This window comes from Meles meles, chromosome 11 (assembly GCF_922984935.1).
Source record: "Meles meles chromosome 11, mMelMel3.1 paternal haplotype, whole genome shotgun sequence".
Taxonomy (NCBI): domain Eukaryota; kingdom Metazoa; phylum Chordata; class Mammalia; order Carnivora; family Mustelidae; genus Meles; species Meles meles.
The window spans coordinates 50,870,748-50,883,462 of record NC_060076.1 but is presented as its reverse complement, the minus strand read 5'-3'; the positions used below and the strand labels follow the sequence as shown (position 1 = coordinate 50,883,462).

Here is a 12,715-nt window from a genome sequence, read left to right as displayed (position 1 = left end):
TCAACATCCGCCACAGCAACTTCTTTCAAGACACATCTCCAAAGGCAAGGGAAACGAAAGTGAAAATGAACTTTCGGGACTTCATCAAGATAAAAAGTTTCTGCACAGCAAAGGAAACAGTCAACAAAACAAAGAGGCAACCCACAGAATGGGAGAAGATGTTTGCAAATGACACTACAGACAAAGGGCTAATATCAAAGATCTATAAAGAACTTCACAAACTCAACACCCAAAAAAAAAAACCAAAAAAAAAAAAAAAAAAGATAATCATGTCAAAAAATGGGCAGAAGACATGAGAAGACACTTCTCCAAAGAAGACATATAAATGGCTAACAGACACATGAAAAAATGTTCATCATCATTAGCCATCAGGGAAATTCAAATGAAAACCACACTGATATACCACCTTACACCAGTTAGAATGGCAAAAATTGACAAGGCAAGAAACAACAGATGGTGGAGAGGATGTGGAAAAAAGGGAACCCTCTCACTGTTGGTGGGAATGCAAGTTGGTGCAGCCACTTTGGAAAACATATGGAGGTTCCTCAAAAAATTAAAAATAGAGCTACCCTACAACCCAGCAATTGCACTACTGGGTATTTACCCCAAAGATACAGATGCAGTGAAAAGAGGGGGCACATGCACGCCAGTGTTCATAGCAGCAATGTCCACAATAGTTAAACTGTGGAAAGAACCAAGATGCCCTTCAACAGACCATGAATAAAGAAGATATGGCCCATATACATAATGGAATATTACTCGGCCATCAGAAAGGATGAATACCCAAATTTTGCATCAACATGGATGGGACTGGAGGAGATTATGCTAAGTGGAATAAGTCAAGCAGAGAAACTCAATTATCACATGGTTTCACTTATTTGTGGAACATAAGGAATAGCATGGAGGACATTAGAAGAAAGGGAAAAATGAAGGGAGAGGGAATCGAAGTGGGAGACGAACCATGAAAGATTATGGACTCTGGGAAACAAACTGAGGCTTTTAGAAGGGAGGCAGTAGGAGGATCGATGAGTTTGGTGGTGGGTATTAAGGAGGGCACGGATTGCATGGAGCACTGGGCGTTACATGCAAACAATGAATCATGGAACACTACATCAAAAACTAATGATGTACTGTGTGGTGTCTAACAGAACATAATTTTTTAAAAAATGATCCTGTCCATATACTAGTCTGTGAGTTAACTGTTTCCTCATACTGGCTCCTTTCTCTCAATAAACATTCTTCAATTTTTTCCAACTTTAAAGGAAAAAACTAAAGTGATATAGCCCTCACTACAGTCCACTCCCCTCCTCTCTCTCTTCCAGAAAGGGTTGCCTACACACAGACTTGCCTTCCTTATCTCCCATTCACACTCCCCTGACCATTCAATTTGGTTCTGCTAGCCCTTCCTTCTAGCCCAGGCCCCTGAAGTCCCACCAGGTTTTCAAGTCCAGTCACTGCTCTTTAGGCCATTATTCTCCAGAACCATCCTGTAAGCATCCATACTGTGACTCATCTTTTGCGCATACTCTCCTTGATTTCTGTGATTCTCCTCCTCATGGTTTGTCCTCTCTTGCAATCTCCAATACAGGGTTTGGCTCTTTGTCAGTTGATTTGATTTCACACCTTCCACACATAATTCTAACATTTCCCAGGGTTTAAAGGCACCCTCTCAGAAAACCACTATGTCATCACAGGCAGGCTGAGAGCCCAGCCCAGCACGCTGAGAAAGATCCTGAGGCAGATTCACAGGGCTTGATTCATGCCCCTGATCCTGACAAGGACACACTGAGCCTTCCTTATCTGTGCTATGACAGATGGGATTCTAAGGACCAGCCTCCAGGACTCAGGTTACCCAGTATCCGGCTCCTGCTATACTCTCTCATCTCCTCAATGCCCACTAGAGCTGAAGGTAATATCTGTCACCACTTCACATCAGCTCTGTACAAAAATATGAAGAATAACTACCTGTGAGCACTGAAGAGCAACCAAGACAGGCATATGCTGGAGCAAAGCTAACAGGCAGAAGTAGGGACTGGTACTGCATAAGCCTCTGTGTAAGTTTCCATTTTGTGGTGGGATCTTTGTTTTTCCCAAAGCTTCCAGTCTGAAGCTGAAAGCTTCCAATCTGTGCCAAGCCAAGCAGCATAACGTAAACAGAAAACCTCCCATATCCAACTGAAGAACCAGTGGACCAAGTCTGAGGCAACCACACGTGCTGGAAAGTAAAGAAGAAATCCTGGAAAGGAGAAAAGCCAAGACAGGAAGCTCTGGCTTCTGTACATAAAATGCACCCAGGGCTCCCCCTGAGTTCACAAGCAACCATGCTAATAATAAATTACTGAACTGATGGGGCCCTGGCTGGCTCAGTCAGCTAAGTGTCTGACTCCTGATTTCAGGAGTCATGAGCTCAGGTCATGAGCTCAGGATCATGAGATCAAGCCCCACCTGCTTAAGATTCTCTCTTTCTGCCCCTCTTGACTTATATGCTCTCTCAAAAAACAAAAAAAACAAAAAAAACAAACAAAAAAAAAAAAACGCCGGAACTGAGACTGGAGGTGCCATCAAAGAATCAAAGACACAGAGTTTGATTTTGAATCAAATCAAATTACCTCCTATCTGTCTTAAAAAACAGTAATATAAATAAACTCTTTGGAGGAATGAAAAAATAAATCCAGAGTCTTTGCAACAGAACTTGAACAATATATAGGAACAATCTAATATCATTGACATACATGCGGGAAAATGTGACCCATTCTCAAGAAAAAAAAAAAAAGATAATCCTGAAGATCAAGCAGACCCAGATGCTACAGTTAGCAAACAAAGATTTCTAAAGCCGCTATTCTAATTGTGCTAAATTATAAAAAGCAAAATAAGGTCAAAATAAATTAAAATGTAGGAAATTCATAAGAGAAATAGAAACTATCTAGAAATAATCAGATGTAACTTCTAAGACTGAAATAAACAATTACTGAAATTAGTCACTGGATGGGCTTAATATCAGAATGGAGCTTGAGGAAAGACTCTGTGAACTTGAAGACAGATGAACAGAAACTATTGATTTAAAAAACAGAAAAAAACGACTGACGGAAATGAACAGAGTCTCAGAGAAAGAAAAAGTGCTTGAAGAAATAATGGTCAAAATGCTCCCAAATTCAATCAAAAACCCGCAATATCAAAGGCTCTGAAATTTCCCAGGCAAGTCTAATGCTGAGACCTCTTTCTGCATTTCTTCTTAATTCGTGGGCCCAATCTATAGGGCAAGGGAGTAGGTATATCCCCAAGGGTACAGCTCTGGGTAGAAAATGGGTACAAGTCAATGAGTAGAGAAAGACTTAGCCCACTACCAACTTTCCTGCTTTTTTCCTAGCATTTGCAGAGGATTCCAAATGCCTTTTCTCTTTTAGCTCTCCCCCAACCCCCACCCAACTCCACGCAGTTTAACCAAGAGTCTTGTCAATAAATAAAGGAGTATGTGCTACCAGCTTGCTGCCTTCTGCCCTTGAGCCAAACCCATCAAGTCAGAACCCTATTCCTCCTTCCCTCCTATGCCTCCAGTTCACTCCCCCACCATGGTCCCCCTCCCCTTAGAATAAAGATGTAACACCATCTTGAAGACTTACCTCCTTCCTCTCAGGTTATCCATTCCACCATCCTTAGAGATCTGCCTAACAAACTAATGTCCCAGAATGGGGCCCAAGTGTTTTACATGGTGACATGCCTAAGGGGAAATGAGGCTTGAAGTGCAAACCTCTTCTTCATAAATTGATCTCCCATCCATCCGAACTAAAGGCAGATCCTATAGAAGAGAATCACCAAGGGCTGCAAGAGACTGCCTCGTGCTAAGAAAGGCTAAAAATCACAAGCATTCCCCTCTTGGCACCTGCTGTAAATCCCTAAGATTTACAGTCAGTAAGAGTTGTGTGCAGCTGTAATCATGCCTCATGCTGGGATGATAACCTTTCCAGAAACCAGGTGTTTTTTGTGTCTGGACTTAATCACCCAACCCAGCCAAGCCCTGAGCCATGTGACTTTTTGAAAATTCAGCAGGTGGCAGGCCCATGTCCAATCTCAGAAACTAAGTTTGGTCCCTTTACATAGAGAAGTGGCTGGGATGGTCAGGTCACAAGGGTCCTCCCGGCAGAGAAGTGACAATCCATGCTAATAGAGGGGTGTGCCGACACAGGGGCTGACCGGTTCCTTCCGCCAGAATCCTCTGCTGGAGCACTCAGATGATGACTTCTCTACATTTCTTCAGATGGAAGTCTGCTGTATATGCAAGAATACTGACCAGAGTCTCTGCTAAGTTTCTATGGTTCAGAAAACATAGTTGGCAACATCTTGGTTTTTGTTCATTTATCCTAATAAAAGCTCACTAGAACTTTTTTTTTTTTTTAATGAATCCTGGGGGCGCCTGGGTGGCTCAGTGAGTTAAGCCTCTGCCTTCGGCTCAGGTCATGATCTCAGGGTCCTGGGATTGAGCCCCGCATCGGGCTCTCTGCTCAGCAGGGAGCCTGCTTCCTCCCCTCTCTCTGCCTGCCTCTCTGCCTACTTGTGATCTCTTTCACTCTCTGTCAAATAAATAAATAAAATCTTTTAAAAAAAAATGAATCCTGAGACGTTCCCAGTCTATGAAAACTAGTGCCCAGCATGGCAGGAACAGGGCTGAGATACAATGAACTTGAGGCGCAGGTCAGGGAAGAGACGCCCTCTGCTCATCTTCCCCTTGACTTCTCTCTCTGGGGAAGGACATAAAGGAGAGGAGAGAAGCATTTCTGTTCTTCTTCCTTCCCATGGGTAACCTTGATCCTGTCACCTTTTCTTTTAAGACCCTTACAGTCACGAACAACTTGTTTTGGAACTTCTTCTAGTATCTGCAATCCTCCACTTTGGCCACATTTCGACATGAATGGTATTGTCACTCTGGCTCTGGCAGAGACAGAGGGAACTTCTGGGTGACAGGTTTATGGCTTTTAGTGACATGAGGCAAGGATAATTGAGGACAGGTCAGAGGGGAAGCTTTCATTTTCGCAAAGCATCATCAGGAGGAAGGAAAGCGTGTGGGGCTCCATATGGGGACCTCAGAGCTAGGTGATGGCAGGGCTCCGGCCACACAGGACTTACCCTCATCCTCCTAAGCTTGTGACCAATAAATAAAGAGCAACCTTCAACATCCAACCCTCAAAGCATCCTCCTCTGTATTTCTGGGACAGAAGACACACCCCTAATACAAGAGCATCAGAAGCTGTCCTGTACTTGACATTTCACACCTTGCTCTCAATTTCCTGCATGTTGGGTGTGAAGAGAAGCCCAGCACTAGAGGCTGAACGTGGTATTTGCTAGTCCTCAATGCTACTCTCATCTTTCTCTACCTGTTACATGTCTCTTACACATAAGCCTAAGACTCTTCATCAGCGCTGACCAAACATTCTGCTTAAACCAAATCATGTAAGATGCCTGTCTCACATGAAGATGATCTGATTCAAGGAAGCCTGGGTGGCTCAGTCGTTAAGTGTCTGCCTTCGGGACAGGTTCATGATCCCAGGGTCATGGGATCAAGCCCTGCATTAGGCTCCCTGTTTAGAGGGAGGCCTGCTTCTCCCTCTTCCACTCCCCTTGCTTGTGTTTCCACTCTCGCTGTGTCTCTCTCTGTCAAATAAATAAATAAATAAAATCTTTTAAAAATTTTTAAAAATGATCTGATTCAGGGGAAGTGCTGAGGGGGGAAAAAAAGAGAGGATCTGATTGGAGTCTTGCATCAGACATGGCCCTCAACTCCCTCCCAGCCTTCATATCAGGATTCCATCGGCTTCCTTTATCTCTTCATGGGTCTTTCTGCCTCATAACTCACACATGAACTTCCTTTGGATCTAGAACATAGCGGCTTTTTGTAGGAATCCTTCATGCCTCCAAACCACAATCTCAAAAGGGGATGTAAACAGGCCCATCGTGGGGAAAACCTGGAGGCAGAATGAGTTAGAGCCGTTCTGCTTCACCTGAACCACCTGGGACCTTTACGAGGAAAGCACAAAATTATGAGCAAAGAGGGAGCAATAGGAAGAAAATTTACCAGGTCTTGAGTCCTGTAATGTCCAAGCTCTATGCTGTATTAATTTACGTATTCTAGGATCTCCACCTCCCAGCCATCCCCATCCTGTAGGGATGAGGAATGCCGGAGGCAGAGAAGCCATCCCTTTCTCAGCTCCCATCAGGGCTCTAAGTATACAATCTGGGACACTGCTCAGCCACCCTCCAAGATGTTTCTACTCCACTGGGTCACCAGTCACAGATCAGAGATCACCACCCAGGGGTCACTAACCAGGTGTCAGCAGCAGATTCTGATAGTCTTGCCACCCTCTCCATGGAAATATCTCTGCAACCCTACTACCCTGAGCCAGGCGGTTCAGTCTCTCAAACTGGATTCTCTAAAGAATCTGAGTTTGGAGGTCAAGAGCAATCTAAAAGGACTTTTGAACAACGCAGAGGTAAGGGATGCTGACCTCTGATGTGTTCAAAATCCACACATAACTTTTGCCTCCCCAAAACAAACTGCTAATAGCCTACTGTGAACCAGAAGCCTTACCAGTAACAACCAATAATCAGATTTTATATGTGATATGTGTTATATACCATATTCTTATAGTAAAATAAGCTAGAAAAAAAGCTATGAAGAAAATCATAAGAGAAAACATTTACAGCACTCTATCTATTGGGGGGAAAAAAATCCACAGGTAAATGGACCCATGCGGTTCAAACCCATTTTGCTTAAGGGTCAAATGCTGTGTAAGGGTCAAAAAGGGTCATTCTTGAAAAACATTCAAGGGGATCCCAATTCAAAGTCTAGGGCATGATTTCCAAACAGCTCCCTCCCTATCAGGTTTCCTTTCACCACTATCACCATCACTACGCCACCCAGCCTGACCTGGAGCTTAGGTGTGGAAGTCCTGAACTCCCTTTCCAGCCTCCCCCCACCCACCACTGTTTGATCCCTCTACACTTTAACCTCCAACTCTTTGGTTTGTATATCATTTTAGCCTTCCTCACCCCTACACCCGCAGTAACAATTCCTTCTCTGTAAGAAGAGGTTGGGAAGGGCACCTGGGTGGTTCAGTTGTTGTGTCTACCTTTGGCTTAGGTCATGCGCCCAGAGTCCTGGGATTGAGCCCCAAGTCAGGTTCCCTGCTCTGCAGGAGGCCTGCTTCTCCCTCTCCCACTCCCCCTGCCTGTGCTCCCTCTCTCACTGTGTCTGTGTCAAATAAATAAATAAAATCTTTTAAAAAAGAGAGAGAGAGAGAAAAGAGGTTGGAAAAACTGAGCAGGCTAACAAATGTAGGGTTTCCTTTCCGAGATACAGTACATTGATTCTGTACCTTGATACACTAATACTGTATATTATACTCATATCGTACCTTAGCCCTGGACAGTACTCTATTCGCGAGCATTCACACATTTATTCTGCTTGCACTCACCTTGATGTGGTCAGGCCTTCCATGGGTATGGACCCTTTCTGGTACTCCAGCTTGGGCTTGAAGGATTCTCTGGGCAGGTAACAGTGATAGAGAGGGTAGTTCTCGGTGTATTCGGAGAGAAGACATGGTTTCTCTATTTTATCATAAATCTTGGTAGGGAGATGTGGACAGTGATGCCGCCTACAAAAAAGACACAAGTCAGGTCTGTTGTCTTCTGGGGAAGAATACAGCCTGTCTGACAATGCCACCTTCTCGAAATGGGACCCCAGGTTTTCAAATCAAGACTGCCGGCATTAAAAACAAGAACTTAACTTTTCTCTACTAAACTAGGAAGTGGCCAGAATCTTTTTTAATGCTGGATAGCTGCACACGGCTCATCACCCAAATTCCTTAAATCACAACATTACACACAAGCGTAACTGATGGTCAACCACACAGATGCCATTCTGCCTGTTTAAATACGAAATACTTCCAGTACCCTAGTGGGTAAATCGCTGTGGACCCAAGTCCTTTGAGGGATGCTCCAGCTGGTCTCCCAATCAACCAGCAGTTAGAGTTCAACACCTGACTTGATCCTGCACTGCGGGACTGTGCACAAAGCCTTCCTAGTTAGCTGGTTCCTGGGTCAACTCAGAATGTCACCTTTCCAGATAAGGACCGTCACACGGAGCAAAACCCCCTCGGTTCTGAGCATGCTCCATGCCACCGACTATGGAAACCTGTTGCACACTAAAAGTCTGGCTCATCCTCAGGTCTCGCCTCAACTGTTGCCCCCATAGAAAGACTTCCACTGGTTATCTTCTACCTGAGATCCACCCAGCAGCCCTCCCCTGGCACACACGCTCTCTCATCCCAGCACGTGCCTCTCCCACCAACTACTGCTCGCGGTCATTGGCTGGTCTGCTGGTGAGCTTGTTCACGGTCTCTTGTCTCTCAAGCTCAGCACCTTCTCTATCGTGCTCACTGCTAGAGTCCCTTATCCTGCCTGGTACACAGCAGACTATCTGCCAATGAACGATTACTGAATAAATGATGAAATACAGAAATATGTTATTAAATAAATGTGAGGTCTCATTACACAAATAGATGAGAGAAAATAATTTGAAGTTATAATTCATGGTGAGTTTTCCCATTTTGCACACATGGTAATAAATGAACCTTACGATTCTACTTATCGCTGGACAAAGGGCGGCCGTTGGAGCTCTCAGAACCTAAGCAGTCTGCCAATTATTCATATGCCACAGAAAACTCTTACAAACCAGCTGGGGCACCCCTTGTCTTCAGACATCAACACAGCCATAAACCCACACGTTCGTGATTTCCAACTTCCTTCCACCAAGGAACAGCACAGAATGGCTTATTTTTAAACTTTTTTTTTAATGCTGATTTTAATTAGAGAAACAAAATATACAGAAAACATACAAAAAACAAAAATACACAGTATTCTGGGCAGCACATGGGGGAAGAGAGAGAGAAAGAGAGAATACATCACTGTTCTCATCTGAAGCATTTTCCAGGCAATGGTTAGCATGCTATCTATTCCTGCCTTCAGTAAGTTCCTCCCTCTGTATCAATGTTTCCTGCCACCACTGTTGTTACCAGTACTTCTCTTCCACCTCCCAGGCCCTGGAGAAAACAATCAACACCTGTCGGGTTCATACGGCTAGTACTGCATATTAACAAATACCTTTACAGAGAAGGCTCTTTGCAGGGCACCTGCTGGCTCAGTCGGTTAAGTGTCCACACTTAGCTGGGAATCTGAGAGTCTCTCTCTCTCTCTCTCTCCCTCTCCTCCACCACTCTGTAGTCACTCTCTAAATAAATCTTTATAAGACAGAGAAAGAGAGCCCTATGTGATTCTTTTCTCATTTGTAGGTTTGTGTATCAGAAAAGCCTTAAGCTGGCACAAACTTACCACATTCGGTTTTTTTAACATTCTTTTTTTTTTTAAGTTTTTAAGTAATCTCTACACCCAACATGGGGCTCAAACTTACAACCCAGAGCATCAGGCGGCACAGGCTCTGCCAACTGAGGCAGCCAGGCGCCCCTACTTCTTCTTTTTGTTATTACAGAAGTACTACTGGTTCCCAGTAAGTATTTTAGATTTTCCTAATTATTGACAAGGAAATCTTCCACAAATATGCCGCCCTGAGGGTACAAATTTCAGTGTTAAATACACTTAATAAAAGTTTAGTTGTTCTTTTTCAAAATGCATGTTGTTGGCATTTCATGGACAAAGATGATTGTGTATTTAACATTTTATATATTTAATAAAATGGGCCCTAATCATGGCTACATGAGTCGGGGAGTGCTTTCATCTTCTGTTCACTCAAGAGATAATTGTGTTTGCACAATAAACAAAATAACCGCATCCCATGCTATGTAAACATTAGATATCATTACCATTCCTGTGTTCACCATGGGTCCAATTATCTGAGTTTTCAATCTGAACCAATTAGCACCCTATCATTTTAGGATTCCTACAAACCTCAAATCAAAAGCCAAGAACTGCTGCCTACCAAAAATGCCTCTGCCAATCTATTTTGTTCACCCGCGCTCTGAGAAAAAAAAGTCACGGTTTTATTAAGAATAACTTCGATTCAAGCACTTGCAATAAAATCGACCCCACAGGCATAGCAATATTTTCCTTCTCCAGGGCCCTTGTTTTGCAAACCAGTAAAACTTTGTTTTTATATAAGCCCCCTTTTCCATAAGGTTACTTTTTTTGACTTCACACTATAAAGACTTATTCCTCAAGAAAAATAAATTTCATCGCAAAATACTACACTGTGATTGGTATCATGAGAGGGGATTTCAGTAAAGCAATAAGCTTCCAGACACTGATGTTCCTTGAAGTGGAATGTTACCTGTCTATAGGGAGGGTGGCAGGGTTGTTCTAGACTCATTGCTAGTTTAACTAAAATCTGTCTCACTCTGAAGTACCAAAGACTCTTACTTGAAAGTAAATGTTTCACTACCCATCTGCTCCTAGGACCCCCTCCTTTGCCTTACCCATTAACTCAAAGCCCTGAGTATCCCTCTCAAGTCACCAAGCACAGTATCTCCTCCTTGTCGGTCTGCCACCTTTTTCCCAAAAGGGGAAACACTTCAATTCTTAATTTTTAGTGGGCCTAGGAGTGATTAAAGAAAGTGTGTGGAGGGACGCCTGAGTGGCTCCGTTGATTAAGCAGCTGCCTTCTGCTCGGGTCATGATCCAAGGTTCCTGGGATCGAGTCCCACATCAGGGTCCCTGCTCAGTGGAGAGCCTGCTTCTCCCTCTCCCTCTGCTGCTGCTCTCCCTGCTTATGCACACTCTCTCCCTGTCAAATAAATAAATGCAATCTTAAAAAAGAGAGAGAGAGAAAGAGAGATTGGAAGAAAGGAAGGAAGGAAAGGAAAAAGAGTGTGGAATCACCAAGCTTGGGGTATTTTAAAGTAAGCCTGACAGTCATGAGCCCAAGAACGGAGACCTCTTCAAACTCTCTGATACTCATATCCTTTGAGGGGCTGCCATGGCCACCAGGCTGGGGGTACACACTCAAACCAGCCCACTAGGGGCCACTAGGCAAAGAAGGCAAAGGGGAGGGAGGCTTCCTTACCAGGACCATCTAAAGTCTTTCCACTCCAGAATTTACTAAAGGACCACAGGAAAAAGGAAATAATCCTGACTTTTTCTGATATTTGGTAAAGGGAATAGTGGAAACCTTTCAACAGAACACAGAAAAGGTGAATAAGAGTTGACTCTGAGCACGGACTCCAAGCTAGAACCACAGAATTTTAAAAATTGAATTTTAAAAGGGATCATGGAGGGATGCCTGGGTGGCTGTCTGTTACGCACCCGCCTTCGGCTCAAGTCATGATCCCAGGGTCCTGGGATCCAGTCCCGCATCGGGCTCCCTGCTCAGGAGGAAGCCTGCTTCTCCCTCTGCCTGCCGCTCCCCACTATTTATGCACACTCTCTCTCTGACAAGTAAATGGATAAAATCTTTAAAAATAAGTGAAGAATCACCAGAAGGGGCGGGGGTGGGAGGTTGGGGGAACCAGGTGGTGGGTAATAGGGAGGGCACGTATTGCATGGAGCACTGGGTGTTGTGCAAAAACAATGAATACTGTTATGCTGAAAAAATAAATAAATAAATTAGAAAAAGTAATGGCTGATGGAAAAAAAATATATAAGTAAAGAAGAGGAGCTATGGAGATTATCTAATCCAATGTCCTCACAATGCTGACAAAAAAAAAATCAGAAGCTCAGATAACCATGTGTACAAGCCAGCCATGGAAAGCATCTAGTTCTCTTTTGCATCTGAATGACCGGATTCACTTCCTGACATCTAGGTCTGTAGGAACCGTAGAACAGATGAGAGAACGTTAAAGATCTGACAAGTTCCTCTAGCATCGCAGCACCTGATAGGGAACGCAAGCCAGGTGGGAGAGCTACACACATTTGAAATGTTCTAGTAAATACCTTCAAATGGTTAAAAGAGGCAAAATTGATTTTAATATATTATTTAATCCAATATATTCCATTGCAATATATAATCAATATCAAAAATTAAGATATTTTGCTTTCATACTACAACTTCAAAATCCAGTAGGCATTTTACATTGACAGCACGTCTCAATTAGAAATAACACATTTCGAGGCACCTGGGTGACTCAATCGGTTAAGCGTCCACCTCCTAATTTCAGCCCAGGTCACCATCTCAAGGTCGTGAGAGCGAGCCCCATGTCAGGCTCCACACTCAGCACAGAGTCTGCTTGAGATTCTGTCTCTCCCTCTGCCTCCTCCCCACCCCGACTCACACACACACTCACTAAATAAATACATAAATAGATAAATAAAATCTTTAAAAAAGAGAGAGAGAGAGAGAATACCACATTTCAAGGGCTTACTAGCCCCCGATGGTGGTGGCTGGTAGCACAATCTGGAATCTGAAGGTTCACAAGAAACAAATGCCAACGCTCGGATGTCAGCATTCTCCGCAAGCAGAAGAAAGAACAACGTACCTAGAAATATTTTTCTTGATTCATATCGTATTTATCTCCTATTCGGGCTCTCTGACTTGCCTTCCTGGAACATAAACAGAGGCCTTAAGGGACAGGAAAAATTGAATTTTCCTAATTCTTCTCGCTCCACAGAGCCAAGCTTCAGTTCCATGAGCCTGTGACACTCTCCAGAGCTGCCCTCCTTCCTGCCACTTGCATATTCCCAAAATGCTTCTCGTTCATCAAGGCCCACCTTGCAAGCC

At 43.7% G+C, this 12,715-nt stretch overlaps 1 protein-coding gene across 1 annotated transcript in view; it reads right to left on the bottom strand.

Moving 5' to 3' along the window:
* Window positions 1-12,715, bottom strand: part of SAXO1 (stabilizer of axonemal microtubules 1) — a 79,490-nt gene that overhangs the window by 23,227 nt on the left and 43,548 nt on the right. The window contains exon 3 of the mRNA XM_046021846.1: window positions 7,467-7,646. Within this exon, the coding sequence (XP_045877802.1) occupies window positions 7,467-7,646 (180 nt within the window). The remainder of the gene's footprint in view (window positions 1-7,466; window positions 7,647-12,715) is intronic.